This window comes from Bombus bifarius, unplaced genomic scaffold (genome assembly GCF_011952205.1).
Source record: "Bombus bifarius isolate JDL3187 unplaced genomic scaffold, Bbif_JDL3187 scf7180000009200, whole genome shotgun sequence".
Taxonomy (NCBI): Eukaryota; Metazoa; Arthropoda; class Insecta; order Hymenoptera; family Apidae; genus Bombus; species Bombus bifarius.
Window position 1 is genome coordinate 3,607,835 of NW_022884965.1, and position 14,629 is coordinate 3,622,463.

General features: G+C 40.3%; 1 protein-coding gene across 1 annotated transcript in view; it reads left to right on the forward strand.

Moving 5' to 3' along the window:
* Positions 1-14,629, forward strand: part of LOC117214316 (low-density lipoprotein receptor-related protein 2) — a 38,798-nt gene that overhangs the window by 15,486 nt on the left and 8,683 nt on the right. The window contains exons 2-7 of the mRNA XM_033460315.1: positions 3,385-3,507; positions 4,432-4,563; positions 4,986-5,240; positions 5,515-5,769; positions 6,130-6,246; positions 6,315-14,513. Coding sequence (XP_033316206.1) covers positions 3,385-3,507; positions 4,432-4,563; positions 4,986-5,240; positions 5,515-5,769; positions 6,130-6,246; positions 6,315-14,513 — 9,081 coding nt within the window. The remainder of the gene's footprint in view (positions 1-3,384; positions 3,508-4,431; positions 4,564-4,985; positions 5,241-5,514; positions 5,770-6,129; positions 6,247-6,314; positions 14,514-14,629) is intronic.

The window sequence follows — 14,629 nt, forward strand, 5'->3', positions numbered from 1 at the left end:
CTCAATAGAAGTCTACCGAGGCTCTTGGTTAGAGAAGGTCGCGAGAGGATCGTACAAAAAAGATCGTGGCGTGGAACGAAGGTAGGCGAGTGCAGTTCTCTGGGCTTCCTCCCCTCCTCGACTCTCCTCCACGATTCCTGATCGAGTCTCGCTGAGTCTGGCCGAGTCTACCGACGTGCTGTCGGTACCAGGGCGCACCGCCTGGTACGAGCGGTGCACTGCTCCCCCTCCAGCCCGTCACCCCCTTGGCTATGCTTGTCTTAGTTCGATCCATTGCTCTTCTCCGTCACTCCTGTTACTGATACAGCACACCTCTGTTCATGATGTACGCCGACAGAGATGAGAAAATTCGCAACCTGCGCGAGAACACAGAAAAGCGGACTGTTGCCATCGCCTTTCAATCGACTTGTTAAAAGATATCTTATAGTGCATATTTAAAATAGTTAGAGGATAGATACGAGTCTGTAATATAATTGAATTAGATTGGATTCGGTTTATGGGACTTATGTTTTAGTTATGTCAAGGAATTTTTATTTTTATAATATTGAAATAGAGATGAAATGGAGCATAATGAATAGGATTTAAAAATACATTTCTTTTCTTTTGAAGTACCATAAATGTAGAGTCACATTTGAGTAATGATTACAAACGAAATAAATTGAATTTGGTATAAGTACAGTCGTGAATGTAGAGTAATTATGAAGTTGGAATAGGTCAGTAATACGATATGGTCATAAATCTCTGCATAGTAGGATCATGGATATATGAAAGTACACATTAATTGCATCAACGTATGAAAATAAAAAGTAAGATGAGGTGATGTACATATCCCATGTCTTGTAAACTTGTTAGGGATTTAATTACTTCTATGTTTGTTTAACAACGTTTTATTCCATGTTTAGCAACATTTCTCACGAATCGAAGGTTTTATTTGTCGAAACTACAAGCATTCGCTGGAAATTCCAGGAAAACTTACTTAATATTTATAAAAACACGATTGCTATATGAAACGTGCCGTTCTTAGTTCCGCAAAGCATCGTATATCTTCCCGCCAAGAACACGTTCTCGCTGTTTTCGTGACGAGGAATAATAAAACTCTTCCGAATCAGATATGGTCGCGAAATGAAAACATTGATACTTTTTATCTCATATTTCTATCTGCCGGTTTTAGACTTCCTATCGTGTGACTTATAAATATCGCTTCTTAAAATTGCTATTAATCTTATTGGACTCATTTCTCGGTCAATGACACTGTGTCGTAGTACAGTCACTAAATCTTAACCTTAATTAGTACAGGAGTTCCAAAAAAATGTTTCTATATGGCGACGTGTCCTTGTAATTTTGTGACAGTAAGAGCCAATATTATTGAGCATACGTCATCGAACGAGAAAGGCTAAGCATCCTGTTGATGTTATCCTTGAAAGGATGCACATATACGGCAGGTAGGTACGTGCTAGATAACCGATTCCAGCTAGATTCCGTTGAGATTCTATCTGTTCGGTGCCAGTCGGTACCGTTCTATCTCCCATCCATGGACGATACTCTTTCTGTTTCTTCGTGTTGCCTTTTTCGTTACCCCACGCCATAAAAATTCTTCGATTAATTAGTTCAATTGAAATTTAGCCCCGTAACGAATTCTTGATATATTCTATTTTGGACTAGTAATTTTTTTTTAGTTATTGTTAGTATTTTATTTGAAATCCAATGGAAGGATATTTGGATTATCCTGGAATTGAACTTCATAAAGTATATGTATAGAATTTTGTGAAATAAAATTTGATTTTTATAACATTTTTCCAGAATGCTACAGTTTCAAGCAGGAATTCTATAGAATAAATTTATTACCCTTTTTAAATTTATTTTGCATGGTAACTTTTTTGTTTGTTATTAACGCGTTGTGTATTTAAAAAATATTGCCTTTTATGAATATCAAAGAAGCTTAAAGTGGAGGATAAAAAGAAAGTAAGATACATGAATTAGATAACGTCGCAGCAATTCGTCGTGAAAATATCTTATGTTAAAATTTTGTAATTTGCGCCCTCGTAATTGCGCTCGTAATTATAATGGCGCGCACGCACGCAATATGCATTGGGAACGGGGCTTGTTCTCATGTGTTGAGAAGCCCGTCTCGTTTGTTCCACAAATTTCATAGAAAGTCAACCGTTTGAATGAAAAAAATTCGAAATCGTTGCGTTGCTCTATCCCCACTGCTCTTTAATTTAAAGAAAAGTTAGTAGCAAGCGCTTAATTGGTGTTCTGACATACTCTACTGCGATCCATTTAAACAAAATCCCTCATCAGGGATATCTTAAACGATGTTAAATCAAGTTAATCACACCTGTCATCTCGTACATTAATATTTCACACAGTAAATCAACTTTCATCGCTTTAAGAACTTTCCTAGTGATATTCACTAGATTTGTACAGTAAACTAGAAATTTTTCAAAAAAGACATTAGATATCTACGTTGTTCAATTATATCTATCCTACATTCATTTAATTTCGTATTTATACAATTATATTTAGTTCATAAAATTTTAAAATATCTATTATGATTGTGTTTTACTATTTCAAATTAACGAGAATATTAGATAGTTTCATTGATAAAATTATATCTTTACAAAATTACGTTTACAAAATTTGTCAACTTCTTGGTTATGTTTTTGGTTATTTCTAGTGAAAGAGAGCATGTACTCTAATTTATGATATTATGCTAGATTACTTCCTTCACTTCGTGCGGAATACATTCATTACGAAGTATAATTACATAGTATCAAACGCCTTTTATTTCGTTCAGAATCTAGATCCATAGTTCATATCTTATCTATGAATCTATGGAAACAGGTTTGTCCAGGAATCGAACGCTATAATTTTGATCATCCTGTTCTCGCGGGACGAAATGCGAAAGAGAAAAGGAATCTTTCGATTCCTCGAAAGGGACTCGTTTCGTTCGCGCGGGAACTTCGATATATCTCGAGATGGAGCTGCCAGCATCCATTGAACCTTTCACCCATCACGCCACTGATACATCATGTTATTAAGTCATGAGTATTCCTATTTTGCTATAATTCGTTACTTTTAGATTAGAAATAATTTGTATATTCCTAACGACTTCCCCGTTACAAATTAACCAATAATATATCAACAGCCAAATTATTTACTACACCAATGAATTTTCCATTGAACGATAGACTATAGAGGACTAGGGATTTTTTTTTAGTGCCGAAAATTAAACTGAAGAGAACATTGGATAGATATTAGAAAAATGAAAATGAAAAAATTCGAAATTAAGAAAAATCAGTAAACTGCGTGATTACCTAGAACTTTTTCTATTTTCATTCGTCTTAAGGTTAATAATAATTGTTCTTCTCTTGTTTTTAATAGCTGATGGCAGCGGCTGTGGCATCAATAGCTTTAGATGCATGGACGGCACCTGCATACCAAGCACTTTAGTCTGCAATTACCAAAAAGATTGCGAAAGTGCGGAAGATGAATTTCAATCGTGCAGTAAGTATTTGCTATATCTATAGGAAATTTGATAAAGCTGATTTCTTTTAATTATTTCCAGCATTTTTAAAACTAGTTTGGAAAGATTGAAATTGTAGCTTGTAAAATCCGCGTCCGGTTAAATTCAATGTAAAAATTGTAGTACTGGTACTTCCGGTATTTTGGCGCTTCCGGGAGGAAGATTCGAATCCTCTTTGGCGCATTTCCGGCGCTACTTGAAGAAAAAAGTACGTTCAACGAAAAATTGCTATTATATTCGATATTCTTATATAATCCATGATTCTCTTTTGTACTTGGATTTTTAATCACTAGTTTGTTCATAGTGATGTAAGCGGTATGTATAGGATTATATAATCTATAAATTGATGATTAGTTGATTTTATTGCTGCTAATACATACTGGTAAGCAAATAAATAAGCTACTACTTCCTTTATATCAAAATGGATATAATTTAATTTGTAGTTATTTCTTAGAATGAAAATTTGGAAGTCGTCCGATGTTTGTAGTGCTTCAAAGTTTGAGAAATATATTTTCAAATTTTATATGATAGAGAAGCAAAAAATAAAACTTTTCATAATAATTATCTCTTCATTAGAATTAAAATCGCTACTAGATGTTTCAAGAAAGTGATTCTGTAATTTCTTTTCGTTCTTGAGACTCTGCTAGTATTACCCATTCAACTAGTATGATAATTGCTTGACAATTAAGCTACATGTAATATATGGCATTCAGATAACAGTGCATTAGATCAGTTTTATCTTTGTGTCTTTTGCAGTGTGCAAATAATTGAAGAAGACATCAGCATGGCAATGATATAATTACTATTAATTAGCAAATTCATGAGAAACACTAGTCAAAAAGTCATTGATATATTCGAAAATGATGGATAATTGGACAATGATTGATCGACGAATTTGTTTGCAGCACCACCAGACTGTGAAGCTGGACAGATCACATGTGGTCAATACATTTTCAACAAGACTTACTGTATACCTCCCCATCAAAGATGTGACATGACTGTTGACTGCGTTGATGGGACTGATGAAGCTGGTTGCAGTGAGTATTTGTTTACTTATAAAAATTATTCAATACAAAGATATAATATATATTCACAGCAAGAGTAACGAAAATAATGCATAAGTAACTTTTAATTTTTTAAATTGCATAATTTTGTTTTCCTTGAGATAAAACTAATAAACTTCTTATGTAGCACAAATAGAGTCATATAATAGAATCATATTTAATGATAGAAGATACACATCAGCACGTTACCACCACGTGCATCATAATGTAGCTTCACTTGGTCGTTAGATTGTGCATAAAAATGTGAGAGAAAGAAAAAATGAGAAAAAATATTCCAAAACTTGATCATATAAATGATTAGAATTGAATTAGAATGATTAGAATAGATGATTACTGTCATATAAATGATTAGAAAAATTGCTAAGTCAGATTACTAATTAGAAACGTATGAAAAGATTACAGGAAATGCCAACCGGATGACTTCCGGTGTGGTGGTTCGACACCAGAGCTTTGCATTCCAAAAGAGAAAAAATGTGACGGCTACCTAGACTGTCGAAACGGTCGGGATGAGGAGAAATGCGAGAACAATGCGAAGCCAGCTTGTAGGTTGGATCAGTTCAGGTGTAATTCCACGCAGCGTTGCATTGAACAATCAGCTAGATGTAATTACAAGGACGACTGTGGAGATAATAGTGACGAGGAGGGATGCAGTATGTTTCATTTTTCTATCTACTTTAGACGCATAATTTTTCAAGCTGCAATTTCTTTTGTATCTAAGAATCTTTTAGATCTAGAGATTTTTTGTATATAAAAATTTGTGACTAATGACGTTTCTAGTTAAAAAATTTTCTATTTTTAATGATTTTTCGTGTATAGAGAAAATGTTATGTTTAGAATCTTTTATGACTACAAGTTTATTGAAATTAGGGATTTATTATATTGCAAGGGAATCATCGCAGAATTATTAGAGTTTGATACTTTCAGACTTCCAACCTTGTGCAATCAACCAGTTCCGTTGCGCGAATTCACTTTGCATACCAAGATCCTACGTCTGTGACGGTTACAAGGACTGCCACGATGGATCTGATGAAAAGTCCTGTACCACGACCGCCTGTCCTCCAAACAAGTTCGTGTGTCCTAGGGGATCGCCTGATGGCAAACCACTTTGCATAGATCGGTCTCAAATTTGTGATGGGAAGTCTGATTGTGAAGATAAAGCAGACGAAGAAGCTACTTGTTGTAAGTGTTATATATCCTTTATAGGAGTCGTTGGTAATATTTATCAAATATTACGTGGAGCTTGTAAATTGGAACACATGGTAACATAGGCAAGAAAAGTCTGCTTATTTCTAATATAATCAATGGAATCAATAAAAAGAATTTCACATGTGCTGCGTTATTCTGTGTAAAATTTATGAGTTACACTGTAATGAGTTTTTGGATAAAAATATCTATTTCCTTTTCTGTTTTAATTGGTACGCTAAAATATGGATCTTCAGATCAGGTACAACTCTACCTCTTCATTGGTTTTTTGCTAAACATACTAAAGATTTAATTGAAAATGGAGACTCCATAACTGTTTGCTTTCTTTGTTTACAGCATCAGTTATATGCACTTCATTATTGTGTCGATACAAATGTCGAGCATCTCCTACAGGAGGAGTCTGCTATTGCCCTCCAGGCTGGGTTCTCGCGAATGATTCAACGACTTGCATAGGTACATCAATATCTTTCTGTAAATGAACAAGAAAGTTAGACAAGCTTCTTATTACCATTTCACTGTAGATCGTGACGAGTGTTCAGAGTGGGGCTTCTGTGAGCAATTATGCCAGAACACAGAAGGTTCCTATACCTGCAGTTGTGCTCCAGGCTTCACGTTGCAGGCACGCAACAAGTGTCGAGCCCAGCAACATCCTGGTGTGAAACTGGAACTGTTAGTTGCTCAAGAAAGAGCAGTTTGGAGAATGTCTTCTAGTGCTGAAGATAGAACTATTGTCGTCAACACAACTGGAGCTAGCGGAGTGGATTACTTCTATTCCAGGGACTTACTCTTTTGGAGCGATGTGAAGACCAAGAAAGTGCATTCAGAACCCTTAAATGGGGAAGGTTCCAGCTCCAGAGTTGCTATATACTTGACGAGTTCATGGGGACCAGTCGCCATCGCGGTGGATTGGATAGGAGAGAAATTATACGTAGTAGATTCTGTAGTCCAAAAGATTGATGTTCTGGAATTAGATGGAAGATTTCATGGAATCGCGCTAAGTTCCAATCTGACTAATCCAGCGGATATTGGTCTGGATCCCACAGTAGGTTTGATGTTTATAGCCGATAACAAACAAGTTCTAAGGGCAAACATGGACGGAACCGCAGATTTCCCAATTGTCTTCGAGGCAGCGTACAAAGTATCCGGTATTGCCGTGGATGTAATTGCTCGAAGAATCTTCTGGTGCGATTCTCAACTTGATTATATCGAGACTGCCGATTATTTTGGAAGAAACAGAGTCATGGTACTTAGGGGGCAACAGACACCGTCTCCAACGAGACTGACTCTCTTTGAGAATAAAATTTACTGGACAGATGGCACGAAGCAAGCTATCATGAGCGTAGACAAAACAGATAGTGATACTATTCACACTGTCTACAAAATGAGGGATGCAAAGGCCATAAAGGCTCTGCATCCTCTGACTCAGCCAACGGTTTCCAATCCTTGCGGGAATAATAATGGTGGCTGTCAACATATGTGTATAGTAACTGCGGCTAGCGATCAAGAAAACAGGTTAGGCTACCGATGCGCTTGTGATATAGGCTGGAGATTATCCAGTGATCAGAGGAATTGTAATTTGGTCCAGGAGTTCTTAATGTACTCACAGCAAAGATTCATTAAAGGCAGAGTTTTGGATCCTGTAATGGAAGGATTCAGTGATGCTATTTCGCCTGTGGTTTCTAGGAGAGCCAGATTCGTTGGTCTCGACTATGACGCGCATGATCAGTACATCTATTACAGTGACGTTTTGCAAGATGTGATTTATCGAGTTCGCCAAAGTGGTACAGGCCGGGATGTTGTGTTAGCTAGTCAGAACGAAGGTGTGGAAGGTTTAGCAGTTGATTGGGCTGCCAAGAATCTGTACTATATCGATTCCAGAAAAGGAACACTGAATGTCTTGAGCACCAGGAACGTCACTTACCGCAGAACATTGCTAAAGAATTTGAAACGACCGAGGGCTATTGTTATTCACCCTAACCAGGGATATATCTTCTTCTCTGAGTGGGATAGACCTGCGAACATCAGTAGAGCTTATACCGATGGTTCCAACTTAGTGGTTTTCAAAAATTTAACCTTGGGCTGGCCCAATGGCTTGGCCATTGATTTCGCGAAAGACAGATTGTACTGGTGCGATGCTCTTCTAGATCACGTGCAACATTCCAATCTGAATGGTACTGATGTGCAGACGGTTAACTCTAGACTGATCAGACATCCCTTCTCCATGGCTATTCATGAACAGTGGATGTACATTACCGATTGGCGATTGGATGCCATTATTCGGCTTCATAAGGAAACTGGGGAGCAAGAGACTATTCTCGTGCGTCAACCTGAAACAAACAGGCTTTATGGAGTAAAAGTTTACAGTCGTGACATTCAGACTTCTCTACCGGATCACCCTTGTTCTGTCGATAATGGGGGATGTGAAAAATTGTGCTTCGCTATTCCCCAAAACAATACCAACAGATACGGAACTGCTAGGTTAACCAGAGTCTGTGGCTGCCCTTACGGTGAACGTATTCAAGCGAATGGCAAGACCTGTGCGCCTGATCCGGAAGCTGAACCACCCCTAGAAGCCTGTCCTAATACTTGGGACTTCACCTGCGCTAACCAAAGGTGCGTGGCACACGCCTGGGTCTGTGATGGTGAGAACGACTGTCTGGACAACAGCGACGAGCGAAATTGCACCAAACCGACCTGTGCTCCTAACGAATTCCAATGCAAATCGGGTAAATGTGTTCCCATGAGCTTCCGTTGCGATGCTGAGAACGATTGTGGGGATTACAGTGATGAAGCTGATTGTCCAAATGTAACTTGCAGTGCTAATCAATTCGCCTGTGATAACAATAGATGCATACCCAATACCTGGAAGTGTGATTCTGAAAATGATTGCGGAGACAGTTCTGATGAGGGAGAATTCTGTGTGGCGAAGACTTGTTCCTACTTCCAGTTCACATGTCCAAGATCGGGACATTGCATTCCACGATCTTGGGTCTGTGATGGTGACAATGACTGTTTCGACCAGCAGGATGAGGTGGATTGCCCACCAGTCACTTGTTTGAGTACTCAGTTCACGTGTGCTGACCAAAAGATGTGTGTTCTTGACTCTTACAAATGTGATGGCATATCGGATTGCAACGACGGTAGTGACGAAGTAGGTTGTCCATCCCTAGCACCGGATCAATGTAACACTGACAAACAATTCCAGTGTGTTAGCTCAGCGATTTGCATTCCAAGAAGCTGGTATTGTGACGGGACTGCAGATTGTCCAGATAGATCTGACGAGCCGGCCTCTTGCGGCCAGGTTGGCTGTCAGCCAGGTTTTTTCAAGTGTCGTAACGAGAAATGTGTGTTCAAGGCGTATATCTGTGATGGCAAAGACGACTGTGGCGATGGATCTGACGAAGACACTGAATTGCATGCTTGCACTGCGCCTGAATTTAAATGCGACTCACAGCAATGGAAATGTCCAAACGTGACTGATAGATGCGTGAATATAAGCAGCGTCTGTGATGGCAAGTTTGACTGCCCTAATGGCGCGGATGAGGGTCCGGCATGCGATTTCGAGGAGTGCAGAGGGGCTTACTGCAGCTACCATTGCATTCAGACACCTCTTGGTAAGCAATGCACGTGTCCTCCAGGACAAGAGCTTGGCAAGGATGGCTATGATTGCCAGGATGTAAACGAATGTGAGCCTCCAGGACGCTGCTCTCAAACCTGCGTTAACATTAAACGTGGCTACTATTGTGGCTGTGTAGACGGATATACTTTAGAGAAAGATAAGCATACTTGCAAGGCGTTCAATCGCAGTGCTGCATTCCTGATCATATCTAACAGGCATACTATTCTTGTTGCTGATCTACAAGAGCAAGCATTAGAAAGAGTGCCGATCAACGTGGAGAACGTTGTTGCAACTGCTAGTAATATGCACACAGGTACCATCTTCTGGTCAGACATGAAACTAAAGAAAATATCTAGATTGGACAGAAATAGCGATCCTGTGGATGTGATTTCAACCGGGTTGGATCTGGTGGAAGGTCTTGCATATGATTGGATAGGTCAGAACTTATATTGGTTGGATTCTAAATTGAACACCATTGAAGTAGTCAAGGAAACAGGTACAAATAGAATGATATTAGTAAAAGAAAACATTACTCAACCCAGAGGTATGTGCCTGGATCCTAGTCCTGGAGCAAGATGGCTCTTCTGGACAGACTGGGGAGAAAATCCTCGAATTGAAAGAATTGGTATGGATGGTACCAACAGATCAACCATTATTAATACCAAAATTTATTGGCCGAATGGTCTTGCTTTGGATATAGCAAACAAACGAATATATTTTGCTGACAGTAAGTTTGATTTCATCGACACTTGTCTTTATGATGGAACTAAAAGGATTCAAGTACTGGCTGGGTCCCATTATCTGTTGCATCCTCATTCTTTAACCTTATTCGAGGATACCATGTATTGGACAGATAGACAGTTGAACAGGGTATTATCAGCTCACAAGTTCTATGGTGTGAATCAAACAGTAGTATCTCACCTGATATCTCAGCCTTTGTCGATACATGTAAATCATCCTGCTCTGCAGCCCATCACTCCGAATCCTTGCGCAAACGCCACCTGTGCTCACTTATGTCTGTTATCTCCAACTAACCCGCAAGGATACACGTGTAAATGCCAAGTTGGATTCAAGTTACAGTATAATGGACAGTGCACGGAAGAGGAAATGCCTTATTTGATGGTCCTACGAGGTTCTCAAATTGTAGACGTCTCCCTGATACCAGGAAGCACTAAGACTGGTTACATAACTCCTGTTGTTGGAGTCGAAGGAGGTAAATTTATAGACTACGACAGAAAGGAAAGAATGATATATTGGTTACAAACTAAGGATGACGATGATGAGAATGGTACTATTTACACGACTCCTTATAATGGTGGCAACAGAACAGAATTCCCCAATCCTTCTGGCGAGAGTGGTATCGTTGGAGCGCCATCTGCGATGGCGTTCGATTGGTTAGGAAGAAATTTGTTCATCGGAAACAAATATGCTTCCAATATAGAGGCCATAAAAGTAGATGGTAAGATCAGGTATAGGACGATAGTACTGGTCAATGATGGCAATAAGACGTCTGTAGCGAAGCCAAAGGCTATGTGCGTTGACCCTCTTGAAGGACACGTATTCTGGGTAGATGATGGTAGCTTTGGTATCCCGATGAAGATCGGAAGGGTAAACATGGACGGTACGAACCCTATCATCTTGGTGGATAATGTAGGAAGACCAGAGGCTATCACGATCGATATACCTAGCAAGACTATCTACTTCAGTTCACTATACCCAGCCAGAATTACGGCAATCTCAACAGATGGACGAAATCTGAGGACCATTGTGTCGGAGAACATAGCATTACCGAAAGCACTTGCTGTTCATGACAATAAGCTATACCTTCTTGATCCTAGTTACGATAAAATAGAAAGAGTAGACCTACCTGGTGGAGGTAATCCTACTACAATAATCGACAACGACTCTGAGTTGAAAACTTTGACAATTTACAAGAAACGCGTCACTGGAGATCATCCATGTTTTATAAGGAATGGCGGCTGTGAACAGATCTGTCTTCCAGCGTCTGGAGGCACCAGGGTCTGTGCTTGTGGCATGGAGTACCGTAAAGTCAACGACACTTCCTGTGAACCCTTCAAGAGCTTCGCAGTGGTTACCCAACTGGATGTCGCCAGAGGGTACAGCCTGAAAGACGCGAAGGAAGCAATGGTACCAATCGCTGGAGTGGGTCACCATATCCTCCATGTAGATGTCTACAGTGCTGGCAATTGGATTTACTGGGTAGAATTCAATCGTGGAATGTGGAATGGAATATTCCGCGTTAGACCAAATGGCACTGAGCTCCAGCATGTTGTGAAACAAGGAATAGGATCAAATGGCATTAGAGGTCTCGCTATTGACTGGGTAGCTGGTAATATGTATTTCACCAATGTGTTTCCCCATGACAATTACGTAGAGGTTTGCAAGCTAGATGGTAGCAACAGGAAAGTGTTGGTAAAGAAGACCACAGACTCCCCTAGGGAATTAGCTGTGAATCCCATTAAAAAGTATCTCTATTGGATAGACTATGGGCAGTACCCACGATTAGGTAAGGCTTATCTAGATGGAAGCAACTGGACACCTATAGTTACTTCTGGTATCAGTACTCCACGTGACATAACAATCGATCCTGATACACACGATGTCTATTGGGTAGACTCTAAACAAGATACCATTCAGAAAGTCTCTTATACCGGAGGAAGCCGTCAAATTATCAGGCGAAACTTACCCAATCCCATGGGTGTAGCCATTTATGGCGACTATGTCTATTGGGTGGATAGAAATCTAGCCACAGTGTTCAAGGCTAGCAAACAAAGTGACTTTAGTATGCCAACGATTGTGAGATCGAATCTTCCCAAATTGAGAGACATTGTCATGTTCGATCAAAAAAGTCAACCACCAGATCCAATGAATCCCTGTTCGTCAGAGGGAAACGCAGACTGTGCGCAACTCTGCTTTGCTATGCCTAAAGAAAGTACAGTTCCTTTTAAGTGTGAATGTGCGGTTGGTAAACTAGCGGCGGATGGCAAGAACTGCGAGAACATGGAGGAATATCTGGTGTTCGCTACGAGGACAGAAATTAGAGCCATTGGTCTAGACCCACAGAATACTAGCGTACCATTTAACTCGATTGGAAATCTGACCAACGTAGTGGGCGTGGACTTTGACTATCGGGACAAGAAGCTATTGTTTACCCAGATCAGGCCTTGGGCCAAGATAGCTTGGATGCAGGCAGATAATCCTTCCTCCTCTGAGATTCACACGTTGATCAGCAAAGGAATCAATCCTGAGGGCATTTCTTATGACTGGACGCAAAAGAAAGTTTACTGGACAGATTCTTCCAACAATAGTATATATGCAATGGATCTGGATGGGTCGAATCTTGTGATGATTGCCAGAGTGGATAGACCTAGAGCCATAGTAGTCGATCCTTGTAATGGATCTTTGTACTTTACTGATTGGGGTCGCTTTGGAACGTCTGGGAAAATCTTCAGGACCACCATGGCAGGTTCTTTGAAGAAAGCTATCATAGATAAAGATCTTTCTCAACCCAGTGGCTTGGCAATCGATTATGAAGATCGTATGCTCTATTGGACTGATGCAGTCAGGGAGAAGATAGAACGCTCAGAGTTGGATGGAAACAATCGTCAGATCTTGGTCTCCGCTACGATATACCCATTTGCTATAACAGTCTTCGGAGAGTACATTTTCTGGACGGATCTTCAGCTAAGAGGTGTATATCGGGCTGAGAAACACACTGGAGCGAATAAGGTAGAATTGGTGAAACGTTTGGAGGATTCGCCTAGAGACTTACATATCTACTCAGCAGCTAGGCAGCAGTGCAAGGTAAATCCTTGTAACATTTCAAACGGTGGCTGTGATCAATCTTGTCATCCAGGAATAAACGGCTCAGCAGAGTGTAAGTGTGACGATAACAGCAGACTGGTAAACGAGGACAGGATGTGTGTTCCTAAGAACGTAACCTGTGACTCCAGCAAGTTTGCCTGTAGAAATGGCCGCTGCATTTCAAGAATGTGGGCGTGTGATGGTGATGACGACTGTGGTGATGGTTCTGACGAAGATACCAACTATTGTTCTTATCATTCGTGCAGTCCCAATGAGTTCAGGTGTAACAATGGCAGGTGCATCTTCAGAACTTGGAAATGTGACCATGAGAATGACTGTCGCGATGGTAGCGATGAGGAGGGCTGCGTGTATCCTCCTTGCGCTCCTGGAGAGTTCACTTGCGCCAACTATCGTTGTATCCCACAATCACAGGTCTGCAATGGCGTTAACGACTGTAAGGACAACGTCACTTCGGATGAGACCCATGAACGCTGTCCTAGGAATACCACGTGTCCTCCTAACCACCTGAAATGTGAGAAAACTAATATATGTGTGGAGCCGTATTGGCTTTGCGATGGGGATAACGATTGTGGGGATAACAGCGATGAAAATCCACTGCACTGTGCTCAGAGAACTTGTCCCCAAAGCTCCTTCAGGTGTCCCAACCATAGATGCATTCCAGCTACTTGGTACTGTGATGGAGACGATGATTGTCTGGATGGCAGTGATGAACCACCTGGTTATTGTCAATCAGAAGGCAGAACCTGCTTTGGAGATCTGTTCACTTGTGATAATGGCAATTGTATACCTAGAATCTACATCTGTGATGGGGATAATGATTGCTTAGATAGGTCTGATGAGGATGAACGTCACCAATGCAATGAGAGAAAGTGTGATGAGGAGACTGAATTTACCTGTACTGCGAATAAGCTGTGGAACAGGGCACAGTGTATCCCAAAGAAATGGCTGTGTGATGGGGACCCAGATTGTGTAGATGGAGCTGATGAAAATGTGACCTTGCACCACTGTCCCACTCCAACACCTTGTGCTGACAATCAATTCACATGTGACAATGGTCGTTGCTTGAATAGGAATTGGTTGTGTGATCATGACAATGACTGTGGTGATGGTAGCGATGAAGGAAAGTTCTGTAACTCCAGATACAAGCCTTGCACTAGCCAGGAGTTCACTTGTCATAACTTTAAGTGTATCAGGAAGCAGTTTCATTGCGATGGTCAGGACGATTGTGGTGATCATTCTGACGAAGATGGATGTCGTAAGTGATATAATATTATCGTGTAGTTCTTAAAATAAGATTTCACTTTAAGAAATAAATTAACCTAAGAAGATACTAATACGTTGAATTTATTTACAAAATGTTTAATGACGTAT